Source organism: Lagenorhynchus albirostris, chromosome 15 (assembly GCF_949774975.1).
Source record: "Lagenorhynchus albirostris chromosome 15, mLagAlb1.1, whole genome shotgun sequence".
Lineage (NCBI taxonomy): Eukaryota > Metazoa > Chordata > Mammalia > Artiodactyla > Delphinidae > Lagenorhynchus > Lagenorhynchus albirostris.
In genome coordinates, this window is record NC_083109.1 from 653,720 (window position 1) to 672,799 (window position 19,080).

Here is a 19,080-nt window from a genome sequence, read left to right on the forward strand (position 1 = left end):
TGCCCAATGAGGGAGGTGTTTTGGCCTAGTCCCGGTTCATCAGCTTAATATGATTGGTCGAGGCTGCGGACGAAGCCGGAAAGGGAGGCCGGTCCACCAGCGAGAAGCACAGGTAGAACGGTCTTGAGGTGCACGGAGTAAGGTGGGAACTGGGAGGACCGTGCAACATGGCGCTACGGGATCCCGGAGGTGGGCCTCTTGGAGGTCTCCAAGGTGTTTGCCCCTGCCTGCGAGCGCCACGGCTCACGTACTTCGGCGGGTCAGACTCAGGCCGCTTGCGATCCCTCCGAGGCCTGACCCACTGACCTTGGGGCTCTTTTTTTTTTGCATCTGTCCTTTTTGTAGGGATTTTAAAGTTGTATGGGGGTTGCGCAGAAAAAGGCGCGACCACGAGTTGCTCTCTTCTGGCTGGAGGCGCCCTTCGACCCCGTGTTCTCTCACTTCCTTTTCACAGCAATCCGGTGAGACAGATGGGGCCCTCCCCACTTTACAGATGAGAAAACTGAGGCCAGAGTTACTTGCCCATCACTCATCTAGTTGCTTCCTGCAGACTCCGGAGAAGGGTTTGCCAAACTTGTCAAAGGAGAGGTGTGTAGCCATTAGGCAACCCGGTCCCGCTAAAACAAGTCCCACGACTACCCTTCCTTGGCTACTAATTGCCTCTGCAAGCAATCCGTTAGTGCAGGGGCCCGGGCTGCACAGCAGAAGGTGAGCGGCGGGCAAGTGAGCGAAGCTTCATCTGCTCCCCACCGCTCGCATTACCGCCTGAACCTTTCCCTCCCCCTGTCCGTGGAAAAGTTGTCTTCCACGGAACCAGCCCCTGGTGCCAAAAAGGTTGGGGACCGCTGCTTTAGTGGTATTCAAACCCTTGGGGATCTGACCCTTCTGGACAGCATTCCCCCTAACAGCCAAGCCACCCTGCAGGTACTAATCCCTAGGAAGGAAACCCATTCCTTCACCTGGCTAACTCCTCTTACTGTCTCAGCTCAAAGCTCACCTTCTCCCCATAGGTCTTCCTGGTACTTTAGGTCACCTTAAGTACCTGCTTCTGCTTGCACTGGCCCAGGTGCATCCAGGCCAGGTCCTGCTCTGGTGCTGTCAATTATATGCCTGCCCCACTTGCCTTCTTTCAGCTTTTCCAGAGCTTCTAGCTGGAACCACCCTGGCCAGCCCCTGTCCCCAGGGGTTGAGGACAGCCAGTAGGCCCTGCTTCATACAATTAAGGGCAGGTGGTAAGGATGCGACTGCATTACAGATGGTGGTGGGCAGAGGGCTTGTCTCTCGTTTTGTATGGCATCCCTGAGCCAGGAACAAAGCAATGAGTGGTCAGTGCAGGTGTGTCTGTAGTCCCACCTGGACTGCCTGCCACTTACTCTGAGTCTGTGGTTCCACGGTGAACCCCATCCTGTAGAAGCCAGGAATGGGGCTGGGGGAACCCTATGAAGCAGCAGCATCGCACTCCTGGGGAGGTCCAGCTGCTAAGACTTTTACAGCCCTTCCAAAGCCAGTGTTCTTTCATAGTTAGAGGCGACTTGCACAGACGCTTCAACACTCATCTTTCCCAGAGTCATCCTGTAACCCAGGCCAGGTGAAGGACGCCTCCTGTTGTCCCACAGCCCATGTTCACACCATCCTTTCTAGGTGATCAAGGCACCCATCACACAGTGTTGCCATAAACTGGGTCAGGTTAATCTTTGCATTCCCCTTAGGAGCTGGGAGCAGACTGGGACCGTCCACAAATGTTGGAGGGAGGAAGAGAAAGGAGGGAAGGGGATGCCCCAGTGAGGGAGAGTGCCAGGTCTGCCAGGTCCCTATGCACTGCCCCACCCTCCCCCAGACACAAGGTGGGGATCCCAGGCGGGGATCCCAGGCAGGGCCAGCTTTACTGGTTTGGGGTGGGGGGTGGGAGAAGGGACACGCAGAAGCACAGTCTACAGCCTCCAGGGCAACTAGAAGTCCTCAGGTTCCAGCGGACTGCAGTGGGTCGCCTCCACGTTCTTGAGGTGCTGGCGAGCCAGGAACCGCGCGAGCTGCCAGCGCCGCCGCCGGCTCAGGCCCTGGCCCACTAGCCAGGGGAAAGCGAGCCCGTGCGGGCCCCAGGCCTCCTCGTCCTCCTGCCGATCCTCGCAGCGCGCGCGGTAGGAGCGCAGCAGGGCTAGGCACCAGTCGTCGTCCACGCGGTAGCGCGCGTAGAAGGTGGCCTCCTGCGCCAGGCTGCCGGCACGCAGCCATAGGGTCACGACAGTAAGGCCCTCGCGCGCCATCACGGCGGGGTAGCGGTGCGGCAGCAGCGCAGGAGCAGCTCGTTGCTGCGGTGGCCCTCCACGTCGCCCGACGGCAGGGGGCGCAGGGGGCCCGAGGTGCTGACCACGTCGTCCGGCGTGCGCCGGAGCAGCAGCACCGGCCGGGGTAGTGGCATAACTGCTCGGCCACGTTGAGGTTGAAGTGCTCGCGCACCGTGCGCACCACCAGCCCCTTCCAGCTGTGGGGCATGACCTTCAGCGCCAGCGGCACGAGGTCGTCGAAGGTGGCATCGAGCACCAGTGCGCCCAGCTCCGGGTACGTCATGGTGGCCCACGAGGCCGTGAAGCCGCAGATGGACCAGCCGTAGACCACCACGTGCGCGGGCGGGAAGTGCAGGCGGTACAGCGCGTACTTGACCACCACGTCCATGGCGTTGGCGTCGTGCTGAGGGAACGGCGCGCCCGTGCTGCCCCCGAAGCCCGGGTGGTTCCAGCCCAACACCGAATAGCCGGCCTCCAGCGGCGCCGACAGACAGCCCATCTCGTAGAAGCGTTGCCCTCGCAGCAGATGGCGAGGCGCAGGCTGCGGCCATGGCTGCCCAGGCGCTGGCGGCGGTCCATGAACATGGTGTCGATCTCGTTGCCGTCACAGGCCACCAGCTTGGCGCACCGGCCGCGGTGGCGGTCCACCAGGCGCTCCTGGCCCTGCCGCAGGAGCGGCAGCAGCGCGCGTGTCATCAGGAACATGGAACCAGGGTACACGAACCAGCGGCCCACTGAGTGGGCCAGCACGTAGCTGGCGAGCTGGCCGGGCAGCTCACTGATCTGCTGCAGGAGGCACTGCGCCTGGCTGCGCGCCCCGCGGGACGGCCGCCCCTGCACGTCTTCGCCCAGCGCCGCGCCCTGCAACAGCCACATGCCCGCCGCGGCTGCCGGGCACGTCAGTCCCCCGGTGACCGCTGTGGCCCCCGGCGGCGGCGGCGGCGTGCACGTCATCCCAGCGGAGGTCCACAGGCCAGCCGCGGAAGTTGTAGGTGTAGTTTGCTGTCAGGTAGATCTTGAACAAGTGCACCAGTGCCTTCACGAAGCAGACGACACACATGGGCGCCGAGGTGCTGGGCCCCGACAGACAGCCCTAAGGCCCAGTCGCCGGGCCGGGTCGCGCTTGCAGTGGGAAATCTAGGTCCGGCTTGGAGTGCGGTGTCAGGGCCGCGCGCGCGGCCACCTCGGGACGTGCCTCCTCAGGGCTTGGCCCTCGTGGCCTTTATGACCTGGGCCCACGGGGGCCCAGGGGAGGCGTCCTCTGCCCGGCGTGGGCCGGCTTTGTGAGTCACCGTTGCCCGGCACTCTGTGGTGGGCGCACAAAGGGTTCCCGGGCGTGGTGGACCGCGCCCTCCCCCAACACCCCCCGCCCGGGCCACAGCCTCAGGACCCTGGCGCGGCCACACCCTCGCCAGGCCCTCTTTGGCCCGCATCCTCCCGGGGCCTCATTAGCCTCTCACCCACCCCCAAGGCCACCTCCACCCGGGCCTGAGCAGCGTCTGGTCCCCTCCTCCTTGAACTGTAGGTGGACACCCAGGCCAGAAATCAACAGTGCTGACCTCTTCCTGGGTCTCACCGGGAAAAATACAGGGCTGCCCATGGCCCTGAACCCCCGCCACCTCCAGAGGCGCCTGCCCTGGTGGGAGAGGGAGCAGAGACAGGACGAAGCAGCCCTGGGGATCAGGCTGTGTGAGAGTCTGCAAAGGCTACGTGGGCCCCCCAGCGGGCCGGCCAGGGGGAGCAGCGAGGCTGGCTGTGGGGCTCTTTGCTCACTTGCCTGTGCCCCTGCCCTCCACACCTTCCTTCCCAGGAAAGGGGGTGAGCGCAGGCTGGAAACCTCCCCCCTGCCCGCCCCTGCCCCCCGCAGCCCCCCCAGAGCCGTTCTGGATCCTCTTTCACTGACGCCTGCAGAGGCAATGACCTTCTCCAGGTGGGTCGTGCCTGGCCAATGTTCCTCATTTTCAGCCCCTGGTCGAGCTCTCCTCTCCCTGAAACCACCCCACAAGATGTCCCTTCTCCTTTTCTGGAGGGCTCTCGTGGGTTCTCCTTTCTCTCCTGCACCAAAGTGGGCCTGCCCACCTGAGGGCAGAGAGCAGGGCAGAGTCCATGGGGGGAGGCAGAGAAGAGCCAGGTTCCGGGGGGCTCCTTCAACAGTTGCCTTGACCTGAAAGGGAGTTTGGCAAACCCACCTGGGCCCTCGGAACCCAAGAGGCCTGCCTTGGAGACCCCAGCCCTCTGGGGAGGGGGCGCCAGGCCCCAACAAGTCCTCTCTGCTCTACTGCCCTGTGCAGCTGAGCTGGGGGCATCGCTGGCCCAGTCACCTGCCACCAGGCTTGGGACACAACTGAGGACGGACAGCTGCTGTCCTCCGGGGCTGGCGGGCAGGAGAGGTCAATGGGCAGAGTGAGTGAGTTGAGAGGTTTGCGTATCCATCCCCCCAACCCCTGTTTCCAGGTAAAATACAGAACACCCAGTTAAATTTGAATTTCAAATAAACAACCAATACTTTTTTTGAGTATAAGTATGTCCTAAATATTGCATGAGACATACTCATATTAAAGTATCATTTATCTGAAATTCAACTGTAATTGGATATCCTGCTTTTTGGTTTGTTATTTTTTGCTAAATCTGGCAACTCTACCCCCAGCGCCCCTCCCCCAGGCGCTGAGATTCTGATCTTCCTGATTATCCAGCTCCTATCCCAGACTGGGTCGCTTCACTCATCAGTTAGGTCCTGAGGCCCAAGGGGGTGGCCCAGAGTCCACAGGCCCACCTGGGTGAGGGCTCCGCCCCTGTTCCTTCTGCCCTGAGAGCACTTCACTTCTTTACTAGGTCCTGGGTGGCAGCAGGGGCAGTGGGGGGACCGCCCCAGGAGGGAGCCCGCAGGGTGCCCTGCCTGGGGTCAAGGGATGGGCAGAGCTGCCCATGGGGATTGGTGGTCCTGGTGCACCTGAGAAGTCTGCCCCGGCCCCGAGGTTAGGGGGGGCGTGTGGGCGTTTACTCTCCTAGGGACCTCTTTCATAGACTCATATCCTGGGGTGGGTGGGGGGTGCGTGCAGACCCAGAGGCTCCAGGCTCACTTCGCGAGCCCTCAGGAGCGACCCCGACAGCAGAGCAGAGGCCTCGTTCTGTGCTCAGCCCGAAGCCAGGCGGACGTAGCGGCCACGGTGGGGCGGCCCACAGGATCGTCTGCACGGTATGGTGGACACACCACATTTTGTGCTGCTTCCCCGGGGAGAGGTGGGGCATGGAGAAGCAGCGTCCTCCTGAGGGTAGTCTCCCATCTTGGTTGGAAATAGAGGCTTCCCTTTGGCCGGGCCCACCTGCCCTTGGCTCCCCCGGCAGAGCAGGAAGCTTGGAGGAGGGGGAACAGCCAGAGACCGGATTCTGGGGGGCAGAGGTCAACGGGCTGGGGCTGCTGGCCCCCCGGAGCCCTTACCCTGTGTCTGGCTTGGCCCCTGACCCCACCCGCCCTGCCCCCAGCCCACAGGAGCCCAAGTGCCCCAGAACCACCAGCTCTGTTGAGACAGGAAAGCACATGACAGGAAGGGAGTCCTCCTCCTGCCGTCCCCTCTCCAGAAGAGCCCCCAGACTGGACCAGTTGCAGCAGCAGTGACCTCTTGTGCCCCCCCCCCCCGCCGGCCCCGGTCTGCTCAGGGAAGGTGGGGCTGTGTCCCCAGTTTTCGGTGCTCAGATGGAAGAGGCCACCCCCCAGTGTCCACCGGGAAGACATCTGAGCGTGCGTCCCCCCTCCCCCACCCCCTCCTGCAGGGCTTGGCTGGGGTCTCTGACCTCTGGCCTCCACCCCACAGGGCTCCCACCCTCCCCCACTGAGCAGGACTCCCTCCTGGCCGGTTGGGCTCAGCTTCCCCAGAGGCCCCGATGTAGGCTGCCAGCCTCCGAGGAGGAAAGGAGGGAGAGAGGGAAAACCAGTCCCAGAGGCTGGAGGGGCGGCGGCAGGATCAGAGCCCCTGGCAGAGGGTGTCCAGGCTCTGGGGGCAGCACCGGCCCTGGGAAAGCTGGAGCCGCCCCACGGGAGGGGGAGCTGAGTCTGCACAAACGCCTCTGCTCAGGAAATGGGGTGCAGGGAAGGTAGGGGGTGGCTCGGAGCCCGAGGACAGGAGGGGACGTTTCCTGGCGGATGCGGGGTCAGAGAAGGGGCGGAAATGGCCAAGACAGCTGCTGAACATCTGGAATCACAGAGAGTTACCGGCGCCCTCAAGGATGGCGGGGTTTGTGGGGAGCTGTGCACACCCCCGCCCTCTCCTCCTGCCTTCCTGCGGGTCAGTCTCAGCCTCCCCTCCCACTGTCCCCCCCGTCAGAGTAAAGCCTGAGTTGGGGTCAAGAGCCCTCCAGGCCAGTCGGACGGGGGCCTCCTTCCCCGGGGGCTCGACCTCCTGGCTGGTGCACGGTGTGTGCAGGCCACAGCCCCGCTCCTAGGGTGGTCCCCGGGGCCCCATGCACGACTGGAAGCATCAGTGCACACTCGGAGCCCCGTGTCGCTGCCGGCAGAGCCCCTCAGGGCGGACCTTACCCTTTCCACTCCTGCAGCCCCCACTCGGGGCTTGATGTAAGGCGATGGCTGCATTATGTTACGCAGTGTAACACAGGCTCCCTGCCACGAGTCAGGCAGAGTGTACGAAAGGTGACCGCGCTCTCCAAGCCCCTCTCTGGTACCCAAAAGTCTTAACCTTTCTCTACTTGCCCACAGACATGCCCACCTACAGGCCTGTGAGCATCGCCGCATGCCCGCAGCTGGCCAGTGGCCCCTCCTCCCCATGTGCAGACACTAATGCCCCAGCGTACCCTCTGCTGGTGGATACCCAGGTTTCCAGATCTTCCCCTTCGGCGTGGCTGCCAAGAACACCCTTGTCTGAGGACCCTGCCCCCTGGGGATTTCCCCTCCACACCCGAGTCCTAAGAGTGTGCCACGGTGTGGCCAGATTGCTTTTCCAAAAGTCTGTGCCGGCCTGTGAGTCATGTGGGGAGCTGTCTCTGCAGCAAGGCCAGGGAGTGTGGTGGTTTAGTATTTGCTGGTCTACGTGTGTATAAGTTTAATGAATGTTGACGATCCTGACCCGCTGACCAGGCACCAGGAGCCATTCCATCAGTCAGGCAATCCAGTCCTGCTTTTTGCCCGCTGCCCCTCGGAGGTCCCTCACCTGTGGGACCCCTGGGCTGGCCAGCTTCTCTCGTGGTGGCCAGATGGAAACTGTGGCCTGGACCTCCGCCAGCCCTGGCTCTGGAGAGGGGAGACTGAGCGGGGCGGGGATGATGGAATGATGGCAAGGATGGGGTACCCTCGGCCTGGGAGTCAGGTCTTGGGGTTTGGGGGTGCTACGTGTTTTCAGCAGGAGACCCTGAAGACCAGTGATGATGGTGGGAAAGGGGATCACCACAGAGGGCCTGAGATGGCTCCTCGCCCACTTGCCCCAGCGACCTCCCTTCCCCCCACCCCCGAGCTGGAGCCCTGGTTCCTGCCCACAGAGCCTCTCCTGGGGACGCTGACTCCACTGGTGGGGGTCTCCAGGGGGCACAGATGTTGCCTTTCCCTCCTGGCTCCTCCAAGCCCCAGAACCATCAACATTTGTCTCCTGGTGTTGAGGCGGAAGGTGGGAGGTGTCTCCAAAGGGGCAACCCACACAGTGGTCCTTGGAGAACTCCGGGGGCGACCCCGGAGTCTCCCACACCGGTGCCCTGTCACCCTCCTCCTGACACTCCACTCCTCTTTGGAGGCGGGGCCGTTACTGGGACGCTCCCACTCTACCCCCAGCAGCATCCTGCGTCCAGGCAGCCACCCCAAGAGTGAAGAAGCAGGTGGGGGGGCGTGGGTAGGGGTCTCAGGAGTGAGCCCTCGGCTCTCCTCTGGAGAGTGGGAGACAGCCCAGGCGAGGACTGGGTGGGGATCCCCTTGGCCTCCAGCCGAGACCCCCAGGGCCAGCCTTCCTGGGGTGTGGCTCTCCCACCTGCCCCGGTGGGTGGGCTGCAGCCAGCTTCCGCTTAGGCCCGGCGTCAGGGCTGGGGGCTCACGAGTGGGGCTCCTTCCTGACGCCGCCCCCCCCACACACCAGAGAGCGGAGGAGGGGGGAAGCGTCTGGAGGGTGGGGGGGGGCAGAGTCAGCCCAGAGCAGGGGGGACCCTGCAAGGCCCCCGATATCTCCTGGGGTCTCTGGCACAGGGCCTGCTCTACCCTTCGGGGTGCGCAGCTGGGGGAGGGGGCTCTCCTTGGGCTGCACTGCCGGCACCTCCTGAGCGGATCTAGGTTACAGCCCTCGCGGCTCCTTCTAAGTCTCTTGCGCAGATTAAAAATGGCAACTGTCCTGGAGCTGACCCCAGGGGACCCTGGAAGTTTCCTCCACCCCCCCCCCACCCCGCCTGCTCACAGACAGTCTCTGTTCTCAGCGTCTGCTCAGCTCGGGGCGGCTGCTCTGAGGCGCTGGCTCCCCGCCCCTCTCGCCCCGCCGGTCTCTGGGGAGCTGGCGCGAGGTCAAGCCCACCGCAGCCCATCCAGCCCACCTCCGTGGAGGGTGTGGGCGGGGCCGCTCCAGGGCCCAGACAGGCAGGCCCTTCTCCCCCGTCCCTCCACTCCCGGCTGCCCCGCTTCAGGCAGAAAAGTGGGGCAAGAACGGAGGGGGGAGGGGGCGGAAGGGAAGGTGTCCGCGCCCCCTCGCCACAGCCGGGGCCCTGAGGGGTCCAGGAGGGGCGCCCCACGTTGGCTCCGGAGGTTTCTCTAGGGGGCTGCCCTCCGGGGGGAGCCCACTTGGACCGCACACACATCACACAGTCATGAAGGCATCACCACCCCCGGCGGCCTGGCTCCGGGACAGGATCTGGGGGCCAGGAAAGCGTCTGGGCCTTTGCCCTAAGCCCACCCAGGAAGGCAGTGGGGCGGGGAGGACACAGAAGCAGAGAGGGCCCCCTTATCCCCCCCTTCCTGTTCCCCACCCGCCCTGGGGATCTAACCGCAGGGCTGCCCACCCAGCCACTTTGAAGCTGCCGGGGCTCCTGCGCCGGGCCCGCCCCTCAGGCTGAGCTGCGTGGGAGCCGGGAGTGACCACAGGGCTGCCAGCAGCCTTTGAAGTGCTGGGGCGAGGCCGCAGGAAGTGGGCGGTAGCCCACCCAGGCCCTGGACCCACCCCACCCGAGGACTGGAGCCCCTGCCCACTGGGCCCATGCACTGGCCACCTGGGCTGCCCAGGTGTACCCTGGTGTGGGGAGTTAGGGGGTCAACTCCCCAGCCTCTGGCGCCCAGCCCTCATTTTGCCCATGCTCCCTCGGGGGAAGCAGTGGGGCCAGGAGTTGGTCCCTCTCTCTCAGCTAAAAATAGCGGGGCTCAGGCTGGGTGGAAACCCCCCTGGCGGAGGAGGAAGGAGCGGGGCCACAGGGCTGGGGCCTGGCCTCGGGGAGTGAGGCTGGGCAGGAAATGCCCGGGTGCCCTGTGGCCCTGGCAGCAAAGGTTCCCTCAATGGCACAGCCCCCCGGAAAGTCCCAGGCGATGCCTGGGACCCGCGTGGGGCAGGAGTCTCCCAGGTCCCTTGGGTTGGGCCTCGCATACCGGGGGGGGTCCCCCATATCCCAGCTGGTGACCACTGCCTGGGCCTGGCCTTCCTGGCCCCCAGGAAGCCCGGATGGAGCTCGTTCTTCCTCCTCGGTCATCTCTGCGCCTGGTGGTGAGCTGAACAGCCCGCCTCCAATCCCCCCTCACTTTCCCAGCAAGCACCATTCACGGAGGGCCTGCTGGTGGGGGACAGGGCTGAGCACGGCACGGTCCACGGCTGCCCCGGGTGCTGGCTGAGCACAAGTAAGGGCTTGGCCTGAAGGAGGGCTTTTCGGGAGGGAACACCGGGTGGTCGCCAGCCTGGAGTGGGGAGGGCAGGAGACGAGACCAGGAAGGTGGCGAGGAGTTTGCAGCCTGGCCCTGGGAGAGGCCTGGAGCTGAAGGGAACTTGGCATCCTGGAGGAATAAGAACCAGGCCAGTGTGGCTGGAACCTGGGAGCGGGGGTACAGGAATGAGGCCAGGAATGGGGGACAGATCACGTGGGGCCTGGTCAACTGGGGAGAGGGGTTTGAGAGGAAGGCACTTCTCAGAAGCCACTGAAAGATTCAGCAAGAAAGTTCCAGACTCACGTTTGCATTTCAGAGCGGTCACTGCTTTGTGAAGGAGGGGCTGGGGGCGGGGGCGGGGCTTAGGCTGGAGGAAGGCTCCGGTAGGCAGGGAGGGGCCAGCCAGGGGGGTGGTGTGAGCGGCGGGCACAGCGGCCTGGGGGGAGCGCGTGGGCCGGGTGTCAGGGTCAGCTCCCGGTCTGCTTTCTGGTGGCACCAGCCTCCCGGTTGATTTTCCGAGCGGAGAGCAGCGGCTTAGGCGCTGGCAAGGAGAGAGTGGTACCAGGAGAGGATGGATACACTAACACTTCTGGTGTTCTCGAGAGAAAATATGAATTCTAAACAGGATAAGGAGGAAGCCAGGAGAGGGGAAAGCCGAGTGTTCGGGAGCAAGGAGGGTTGTTCCTGGTGAGATGTCACAGCTGTGGGCGAGTGGGGGTGTGGCCACAGCAGGGGCTGGTGGGAAGAGTCGCTTCAGGGTGGGTGGAGGTTTAGGTGACAAGTTGCTCCAAGGTGTGACTCTGGAGTGGGGGACTGGAGGTGTCTGGAGGTGGGGAGGTGGAGGGGACGTCCAAAGAGGGCCCTCACGACGTCTCCACGGAGGGCAAAGGAGGCGTTTCTAGCCTTCACCGTCACAGACACCACCTCTGTCACGGCCAGCAGCCCCTGTCACTGTCCCCTAACCACAGTCACCTCCATCACCATCGTCACCTCTGTCGCCCTCAGCGCCATGATCTCTTCCCATCAGCATCACCAAAATCCACCGTCCCAGGCACCACCATCACTGGTTCATTCACTCACTCACTCTGTGGGCAATGGTCCTGGCACGGAATTGCACTGGGCTCTGGTCATGGCGATGAGCAACACAGGTGATGTCTCTTCCCTTGGGGAGCTTACAGCCTAGTGGGGCAGAGCGAAAACAAACACATTCAAAGGTTTAGAAAACGAGCATTAGAATGATCCCGCAATCCCACTCCTAGGAATTTACCCCAAAGAAATGAAATGAATTTGTCAGCTGGCAAGTGGTCCGTCTACACCCTGGAAAGAAAAGGAGTGGATAACTGATGCGCAGAATGAGCATCGCTGCTAAGGGAAAGGAGCCGGGACCAGAAGACCCCATTCTACGTGGCTTTGTTTGTGTGAAATCCTGGGAAAGACAAAACTATAGTGACAGAGAGCGGATCAATGGTGGGCAGGGCAGGGCAGGGCCGGGGGGCCGGGGGCAGAATGAACAACAAGAGGCTGAGGGGATTGAGGGGTCATGGGAACGTTCTGTATCATAATAGTGGGGGTGGTTACACGACTGTTTGTCAGAGCTCATCAAATCGTATGCTTCAAACTGGTGAATATCACTGTATATAAATTATACTCCAATAAAGCCTCATTTTTCAAAAGACGTTAAGGATTGTGACTGGAGTCAAGGAGAGCGTGCGGAGGCGCTGGGGACGGAACCGAGGGCTGGGAGCGGTAAGGGCTGGGTTTGGCCTTGTCTCCCTGGCAGAGGTGTCATTCCTCTTGGGTCACGAGCTAAGTCCATGGTTAATTCCCCTTTGGTGATTTTAACTCGGGTGAACAGAGGCAGATCCAGACTCAGGCTGTGCGTTGAGGTAACTCATTTCTATAGGCTGTTTTTAGATGGGACATCGTTTCCCAGCCAGGTAACCAGAACAGCCTGGCAGAAGTGTCTGTGAATGGCTAGCGGGCACTTGTGTCGGACTCACCACTGGCCAACAGGCGCAGGCTTGCCCCCCGGTCGGGCAGCCTGGATGCCGTGATATCCTGGCCCCGTCAGCCCCAGACCATTGAGCGGACGGTCAGCCGTGGGCTGACGGGGCCAGCTTGGGGGGCTGCTGCTTTGCTGCGGGAGACGGTGCAGGAGCAAGGGGTCCCCGTGGCCTTCACCCCACCTTGACTGTCCCTGGGTTTCTAGTCCTGGGCAGGGGAGGGCTGGGCCGGCCTGCAGTCTGGGCCCTGGGCCCTGGGATTCACATGGAGGAGTGGGCTCCCAGCGGGGGTGGGGGCTCCCCACGGCGCAGGCGACGGTGACCCCCGGGCCTTCTGGCCTCTCCCGTGACCTGTGGGGCTCCCTGAGGAGGGGCCCTGGGCCTGGTGCCACCGGGGGTGGGTCCACACATTGGCGGGCCAGGAGGGGCCTGGGGGAGTGTCAGGGACTGGGGTGTTTCTTTGGTGCTGGCTCTGCTGTCCTTCCCGAAGTCACAGCCGTCGGTGCCCGGGCCCATCTCGGAACTGGTGAGCCCCAGCCCCAGTGGCCTTTTCCCCCTGTGGCCTTGACTGGGGCTGGGAACCTCCAGCCTGGCGTCCTGTGTCCTGCCAAGAGGATGTCCTGTCCTCCAGGCCGGCTCCCGCCCTCCTCCATCCCTCTGGGGCCTCCAGGGACGGAGGTGGGGGTGTGGGGGGTGGAGGGGATTTGGAAGCCAACCGGCTGTCCCCTGGCCAATGGGTCCCTGCCCCGTCTGTCCTCCGGGCTTCCTCCTCCCCCTGGACCCGGATGCAGCGGACAGAGGCCCCCAGCCCAGCACCTGGGGTTTTCCAGGATAGACTCTGGTTCCCCCGCAGGGTGGGGGGTGAGCTGCTCCAGGGAACAAAGGCCAGGGGAGGAGAGGGGAAGTGGGGAGCAGGGCTAGGAAGGGGAGGCCCTGAGGCCACAGCGCCATGGGCTGCCGCCCCCATCCCTCTCTCGGTTTCCTGTCCTGAGCGGGCGTGGCCAGAGTGCGGGGGAAGAGGCTGCCAGTCAGCTCAGCGGCTCCTGCCGCAAGCCTGCCCCTCCTCTGGGGGAGGGGGAGGCCAGGATGCGGCATCTCGGCCGGGACGGTGCTGAGAGCTCAGGAATACTGGCTGGTACTTGGGGAGCAGGAACAGAGTGCGCTGAGCACCCGCACCTGTAGGCCCCTCCCACATCAGTCTAGAATGTGGCCTGAGGGTCCTCGCTGCACCCCCAGCGTCTGTGCTGTGTGCCTGTGTGCGCGCGCGTGTGTGTGTGTGTGTGTGTGTGTGTTTCCAGGAGGGCTAGGTGTCTGGGGAGGGCGGAGACCGTCTATGTGTCCCTGTATTTGTCTGAGTCTCCGTGCATCTGGTATGTTTCCGAGCACGTCCCTGGGCCATGCGTGTGTGTTTGCACGTGCATGTGTGCCTGTGTGTGCATGCACACGCGTGTGTGCTCGAGTCTGTATCCCGGGCACGTGTCTGCACCTTGGGGTACCCACGTGGCCTTCCTGTGTGTCTATATAAGTGGCGTGGAGTGTGCTGTTTCTCCTCTAAGGTCAAGAATGACCAGTCCCCCCCCCAGGAAGCCCGGACCCCGGGAGGGGTGGTGGCAGGAAGGTAGCTGCTGGGCCTTCTCCCCCCCCACCCCCAGGCTCTGTCCACCTTCAGCAGCTCTGGCGAGTTAAAAATAGCCCCGGGGCCTCTGGAAGCGGAAGGGGTAGAGGCACCCGCGGGGGGAGGGCGGAGGGTAGAGGGCGGGAGGCACCCCCGGCCCAGCAGGCAGAGGGCGGGTGTCCCGGGCCCACGCCAGCACTCCGAGGCCAGCCAGCCCGGCTCCAGCAGGGCGGGTCACACATCCTCCCGGCCCCACCTGCGAGGCCGCGGGACCCCCGCCTTGGGGCTCCTTGGGGCCCTGCCCTTGAGAAAGCGGAGAAGGCCCTGGGGCAGACAGCCTGGCAGAGCCTCGGTCCCCAGCGGTAGGAGGGGCTCCAGAGCTGCCCCCTCCTGGCCCCCACTTCCCTGGAGCCCCAGGTAGGAGGCAGGTCAGGGCAGGGAGGGAAGAGGACAGACAGCCCCAGGAAAGCATCTTCCCTCAGGGAGGGGTCAGTGGAGGATTTGGGGGTTTTTGTATAACTGTTTATTGACGTACCACATACATACGGAAAAGTGCACATACCTTGAGTACATAGTTAATGAATTTTCATAAACTGAACACAACTTCTCACCAGCACCCGAAACAGGAGAACAGGGCATGGCCAGCCCAGGAGGCCCCCTGGACCCACATCCCAAAGGCTACCGCTGTTTGACCCTACTAGCTGTCCCGCCCGTTTCTGAAGGTGGCCTGCCGTGGAAGCGAGGCCACTGTGGAGCCGGGAGTCACAGGTGGCTGTCCTCCTGGCTGTCCAGTGTCCCCTGTGTGACAAGCTGCATTTCACTTACATACTCTGTTGCTGGTGGGCAGTGGGTTTTTCCAGTTCGGGGCTATTGCAAAGAGGGGGTCCTTGAACATGCTGGGACGTGTGGTTTTTGTGAACCTGAGCACGTATTTCCTTGGGCCCCCCTAGAAGTGGAGCTGCGGTTGGAATGGTCACAGCTCTCGCTGAGGCTCTTGTGGGGTCCTGTGGACACTCCCAGAAATGCTACAATTTGCTCCTGCTTTCAGCGAGTGCACACTCTGGGGCTCCTAGACTCGAGGCCTGGCCTAGGGCCTCTCCAGCCCTAGGAGGGGTCTGTTTGTTCTTGGCCGGGCTGGGCCTTGGGCTAGGGTCTCCCTGGGCGAGGCTGTCCTCCACCCCCCCAGGAGGGCAGCGCCCATGCGCCCTCCACCCGGCGGGCACGCCCAGAGGAGGTATCCCATCCCGGCGGCCCACACCCACCCTTCCTTCCTCAGGAAAACCTGTGGTCTGATAAGGCCTCCAGGCTCTGGTTTTCAAACCACCCCGGCACCAGGACCCCCCAGGGGAGGAGGGAGCAGAGCCCCGCGCAGCCCAGCCCGCAGCAGCCGCCGCCGCCGCGGACTGGGGAACTGGGCTCTCGCGCTCCCAGACCCCTCCCGAAACACAGAGGCACACGCGTGGCCACAGAGATGGTCTCTGAGGGTCCTGGCCGGGTCTGGGGGCAGTGAGGTGGGGCTGGTCAGACCAGGTGGGATGGCTGCTCCTCCCGGCTCCCCCCAGGCAGGGGCCTTCCAAGGCAAAGGCCCCGAGCCCCTCCGGCCCCCTCCCCCGGCTTTCCCCCGCCCTGCCCCTCTCCTGGGTGTGTGGGGTTGAGGGCTCAGAGGAGGAAAACTGCCCCGCAGTTCTCACTCACCTCCCAACACCAGGCAAACACGGCCTCTTCCCAGGGCCTGTCCGCCTTGCCTGGGGCTCCCAGCAGCAGCCCAGGGTGACCCCAGCCTCAATCCCGTCAGGAAGATGTGCCCCCAGGACATCCAAGGCAACCGCAGCAGAAAGCCGGGAGCCCGCTCTCAGTGCCCGCCTGGCCCGGGCCCTTTATCGTGCCCACCTGGCCCTGGTGACTGTTAACCCCCGTGATAACGATGTTGGCAAGGGAGGTGGCACCTTGGGGCCGCTTTTGTGTCCTGCCGTCTTGCTCAGCCCACTCAGCTATGCCAGGTGGGCTCTTCAGGTGCAGACTGTCACCCAGAGAAGTAAGTGATTTACCCAAAATCACACAGTGGGCGTTGATCCTAGTTCCGGCCAGGCTGGCCCCTCAGCACCCAGGACACAAGAGGGAATCTGACATGGCCAAGCCCTCATGGAGCACAGGGAGGGGCGAAGGACAGTCAAAAAGGGCAGGCGTTAGGCCAAAGTGGAGCCCTGTCTGGGCGGGCTCCACTCTCCCAGAGCGAGAGTGCACAGCTGTCTTGGCGGGCTGGGGGGCAGGGTTGGGAGTGGGTCCTCAGGACGGCTGAGAACCACCAGGTGGGTAGGAGCAGGAAAGGCATTCTAGGTTGAGGGAACAGCAGGTGCAAAGGCCCTGGGGCAGGAGAACCGCCGCATCTGGGCCCTGGCGGGCTGGCGTGTGAAGCTGGTGTCAGGCAAAGCCAAAGCGCAGGCATGGTGCCCCCGCAGCTGGCAGTCTCCCTTGTCCACAGCAGGTGTGTGGGCCTGGGACCCACCTGTCTGCAGGTCTGGTGGAGGGTGGGGCGTATTCCACTTCATTTCAGGTGCTCCCCGCTGCCCTCGGGCTGGGCTGCCCTGGACGCTGGCTGTGTGGGGCACCTGTGGGAGGGAGTGTCACCAGCTGTGGTGGGGCTGGCTGCATCCCGGAGCTGGGCCAGGGTGAGGGAAGGGTCCCTCGGGGGCTGGCCCCACCTGGGCAGGACTGGAGGTCAGTTTGCCCCATCTTAATGGGGGCCCCTGAGGCCCATAGCATGGACTCTGGTGCCCCACCCCTCAGCCGAGGTGGGGAGAGAGTCCTGGCTGGACTAACGGGGTCTGAGGTTGAGGCTGGTTGGAGAAGGGGATCCAAGCCAGGGCGGCCCTCCAGGAACAGCTGTGGGAGCCCCCCAACCCGCCAGGGCTCAGGTGACCCGAGGGTAGGGCTCTGCACGGGACCCCTGCCCAAGCGACCTCTGAAACCCCATTGAGCAGGGGATAGGAGTGCCCTGCTGTCACCCTTCTGCCACATGACCTCCCCTGACCCCAGCCACGCTGGGGTGTGGGCTGCGTGCCCCAGGGTCAGAGGCACCCAAGCCAGCTCCTCTCCTTCGAGGCCTCCCCGCCCCCACTGGGCACCTGCAGCCCTGGCCTTGCTCCACAGACCCGCGTGTCTCCCGCGCCCACACCCGCTCTGGTTTCCTGTCCCCTGAACAGGCACCCGCCGCCCTGCGGCCAAGCGGATAGACAGCTCCCCCCCGCTTCTCCCTCATCGACCGCGTCCACTCCACCCAGGGCTCGTCAGCTCTCGTCCTAAACACATCTCTGGATCATTCGATAGAGCCCGTCTCCTCTTCAAAAGTCTGTGACGGGACCTACAGCCTGTGGAAAACCCCAGAAGCTCCTGCCCGGCAGTCGCCACATGGCCCCACGTGGCCTTTGAGGTCATTGCCCCCCGAGAGGACCTGGGCTTGGCCCAGCGAGGACTTCCCCCCGCCCGGCTCAAGCTGCACGCTGTTCACCTCCGCAGCCACGTCCCCCCCTCCCCATCCGGAGGGCGTCTTGCCCTCGTTCCAGAGATTTGGGCGGGACCACCTCCTGCCCAGTGTCCAGAACTGGGCCTGGTTCCCTCCGGAGTGAGCAAAGCAGGACACACACTCCCAGACACTCTTGTACAAACCTGGCGGTCGCCTCTGAACAAGCACACACAGACCCACACAGACACCCATGCACCAACACACACACACACAGCCGAGGAGCCCACAAACACGTGTGCAAACACACAGGCATGACGAAGGCTCATGGCAGCTGTCAACAGAAACAGCCCCGGACAGGCTTCGAGGCAGCGAGATGGATTTCATGCGGTCTCCTGCAGCGGGGAGACTCCACTCCAGCTGAGACAAAGATGCAGGGGGTTCAAAGGGAGAACAGACTGGGACAAAGCACATTTTGGGGTTTGGCAGCATGGGGATTTCTTTTTTGCCTATGCTGCACGGCATGCAGGGATCTTAGCTCCCTGACCAGGGATCGGACCTGTGCCCCCAGAAGTGGAAGTGCGGAGTCTTAACCACTGGACCTCCAGGGAAGCCCCAACATTGGGATTTTTTGAGCAAAAAGACAGTGTGGGGGGCTGGAGTCACCTTTAGGGACATGACGGGTGCAAGTGGAGGCCAGGCTGAGGTTGGGTCAAGGCTCGCGGCAGGGCGTTGGGGCAAGTCCTTCGCGGTCCGGGGTTTACACCCCTGGCTGCTGCGCCCTGAGGGTGGGCACACTGGGAGCTGCCGGAGTCTTTGGATCCAAAAGTGAAAACGAGCCCCAGGCCTGAAGGAGGAGGTTTTGTCCCATTGATTGGTTGGGTCTTTTTACTTTGGACTGATTTTAGGTAGATGGAAAAGCGGGGACATTTGGGAGTCCCCAGAGTTCCTGTGTGCCCCTCCCCCGGCCCAGCTTCCCCTAAAGTTGCCACTGCAACCCTGAGTGGTAACAGGGTTACCACTGTAACTGGGTAACTGCAACTCTTAAGTGTGGCTCCGACCCTACTTGCATTTCACCCGTTCTTCCACCAACGTCCCTCTCCTCCTCCAAGACCGCATCCAGGGCACCACATTGCAGGGCCCTCACGTCTCCCCAGGCTCCTCTGGGCTGGGACCGTTTGTCTGACAGCACTTGTTTTCATGACCGTGACAGTTTTGAGGTGTGCTGGTCAGGTGTTTTGTAGCATGTCCCTCAGTTTGGGTTTGTCTGATGTGTTTTCTCATGATCACACCAGGGTTATGAGCTGGGGGGAAGACACCAGCAGAGGTGAGGGACCCTTCCTGTCACATCATATCAGGGGCCTGATGTCCCATGATGTCCCTGATCACTTGGCGAGGAGGCTGCCTGCCAGGTCTCTCCCCGCTAAAGCCCCTCACTTTCCCTTTTCCAGCCTCTTCTTCAGAGGCGGTTCCACGCTCAAGGAGTGTGTGTGTTCGCCTCCACCTCCTGGAGGATGCCAGACTCACGGCCCTGCGTTTACGTCGGCTGTGTCACTTCGTGCTTTGTGACACATCCAGCGGGACGTTATTCTGATGCTCAGATGGCCCCGGCTCCAGCCACCTTTCCCATCAGCTCCCGTGTCCCTCTGTCCTTGGCTTTCTGAGCCCTTCCGTCCTACCAGCACTGCCACACGCTCCCCCTGTGTTTTCCCTGCCCCGTCCTCTCAATGGCCGTGTCTCCAGGGACCCCCCTTCCCGGGTCCACCCTGGCTGACCTCTCAGCTGACCTGCTCGCCGCCTGGCTCCTTCCCAGAATAAAAGGCGTCCTGTCTTGCTCTCCAATACTGGGACGTACGTGGCACGCGGCAGGTTCGATGTGCTCCATGAATGTT

The 19,080-nt window shown here is 63.2% G+C and overlaps 2 protein-coding genes across 2 annotated transcripts; one reads left to right on the forward strand and one right to left on the reverse strand.

Moving 5' to 3' along the window:
• Positions 1-41: 41 nt before the first annotated feature.
• LOC132506082 (uncharacterized) lies at positions 42-10,384 on the forward strand. The gene is made up of 2 exons (XM_060124500.1): positions 42-112; positions 5,345-10,384. Exon 2 carries the CDS (start codon positions 7,343-7,345, stop codon positions 9,017-9,019), a length of 1,677 nt encoding a protein of 558 aa, XP_059980483.1. The 5' UTR covers positions 42-112; positions 5,345-7,342; the 3' UTR covers positions 9,020-10,384.
• On the reverse strand, positions 1,932-3,345 carry ABHD16B (abhydrolase domain containing 16B). Its single transcript, XM_060124501.1, is given in 5 exon segments — positions 1,932-2,290; positions 2,293-2,406; positions 2,409-2,795; positions 2,798-3,191; positions 3,193-3,345. Coding segments are annotated over 5 exon segments (1,407 nt in total).
• Positions 10,385-19,080: the final 8,696 nt, after the last annotated feature.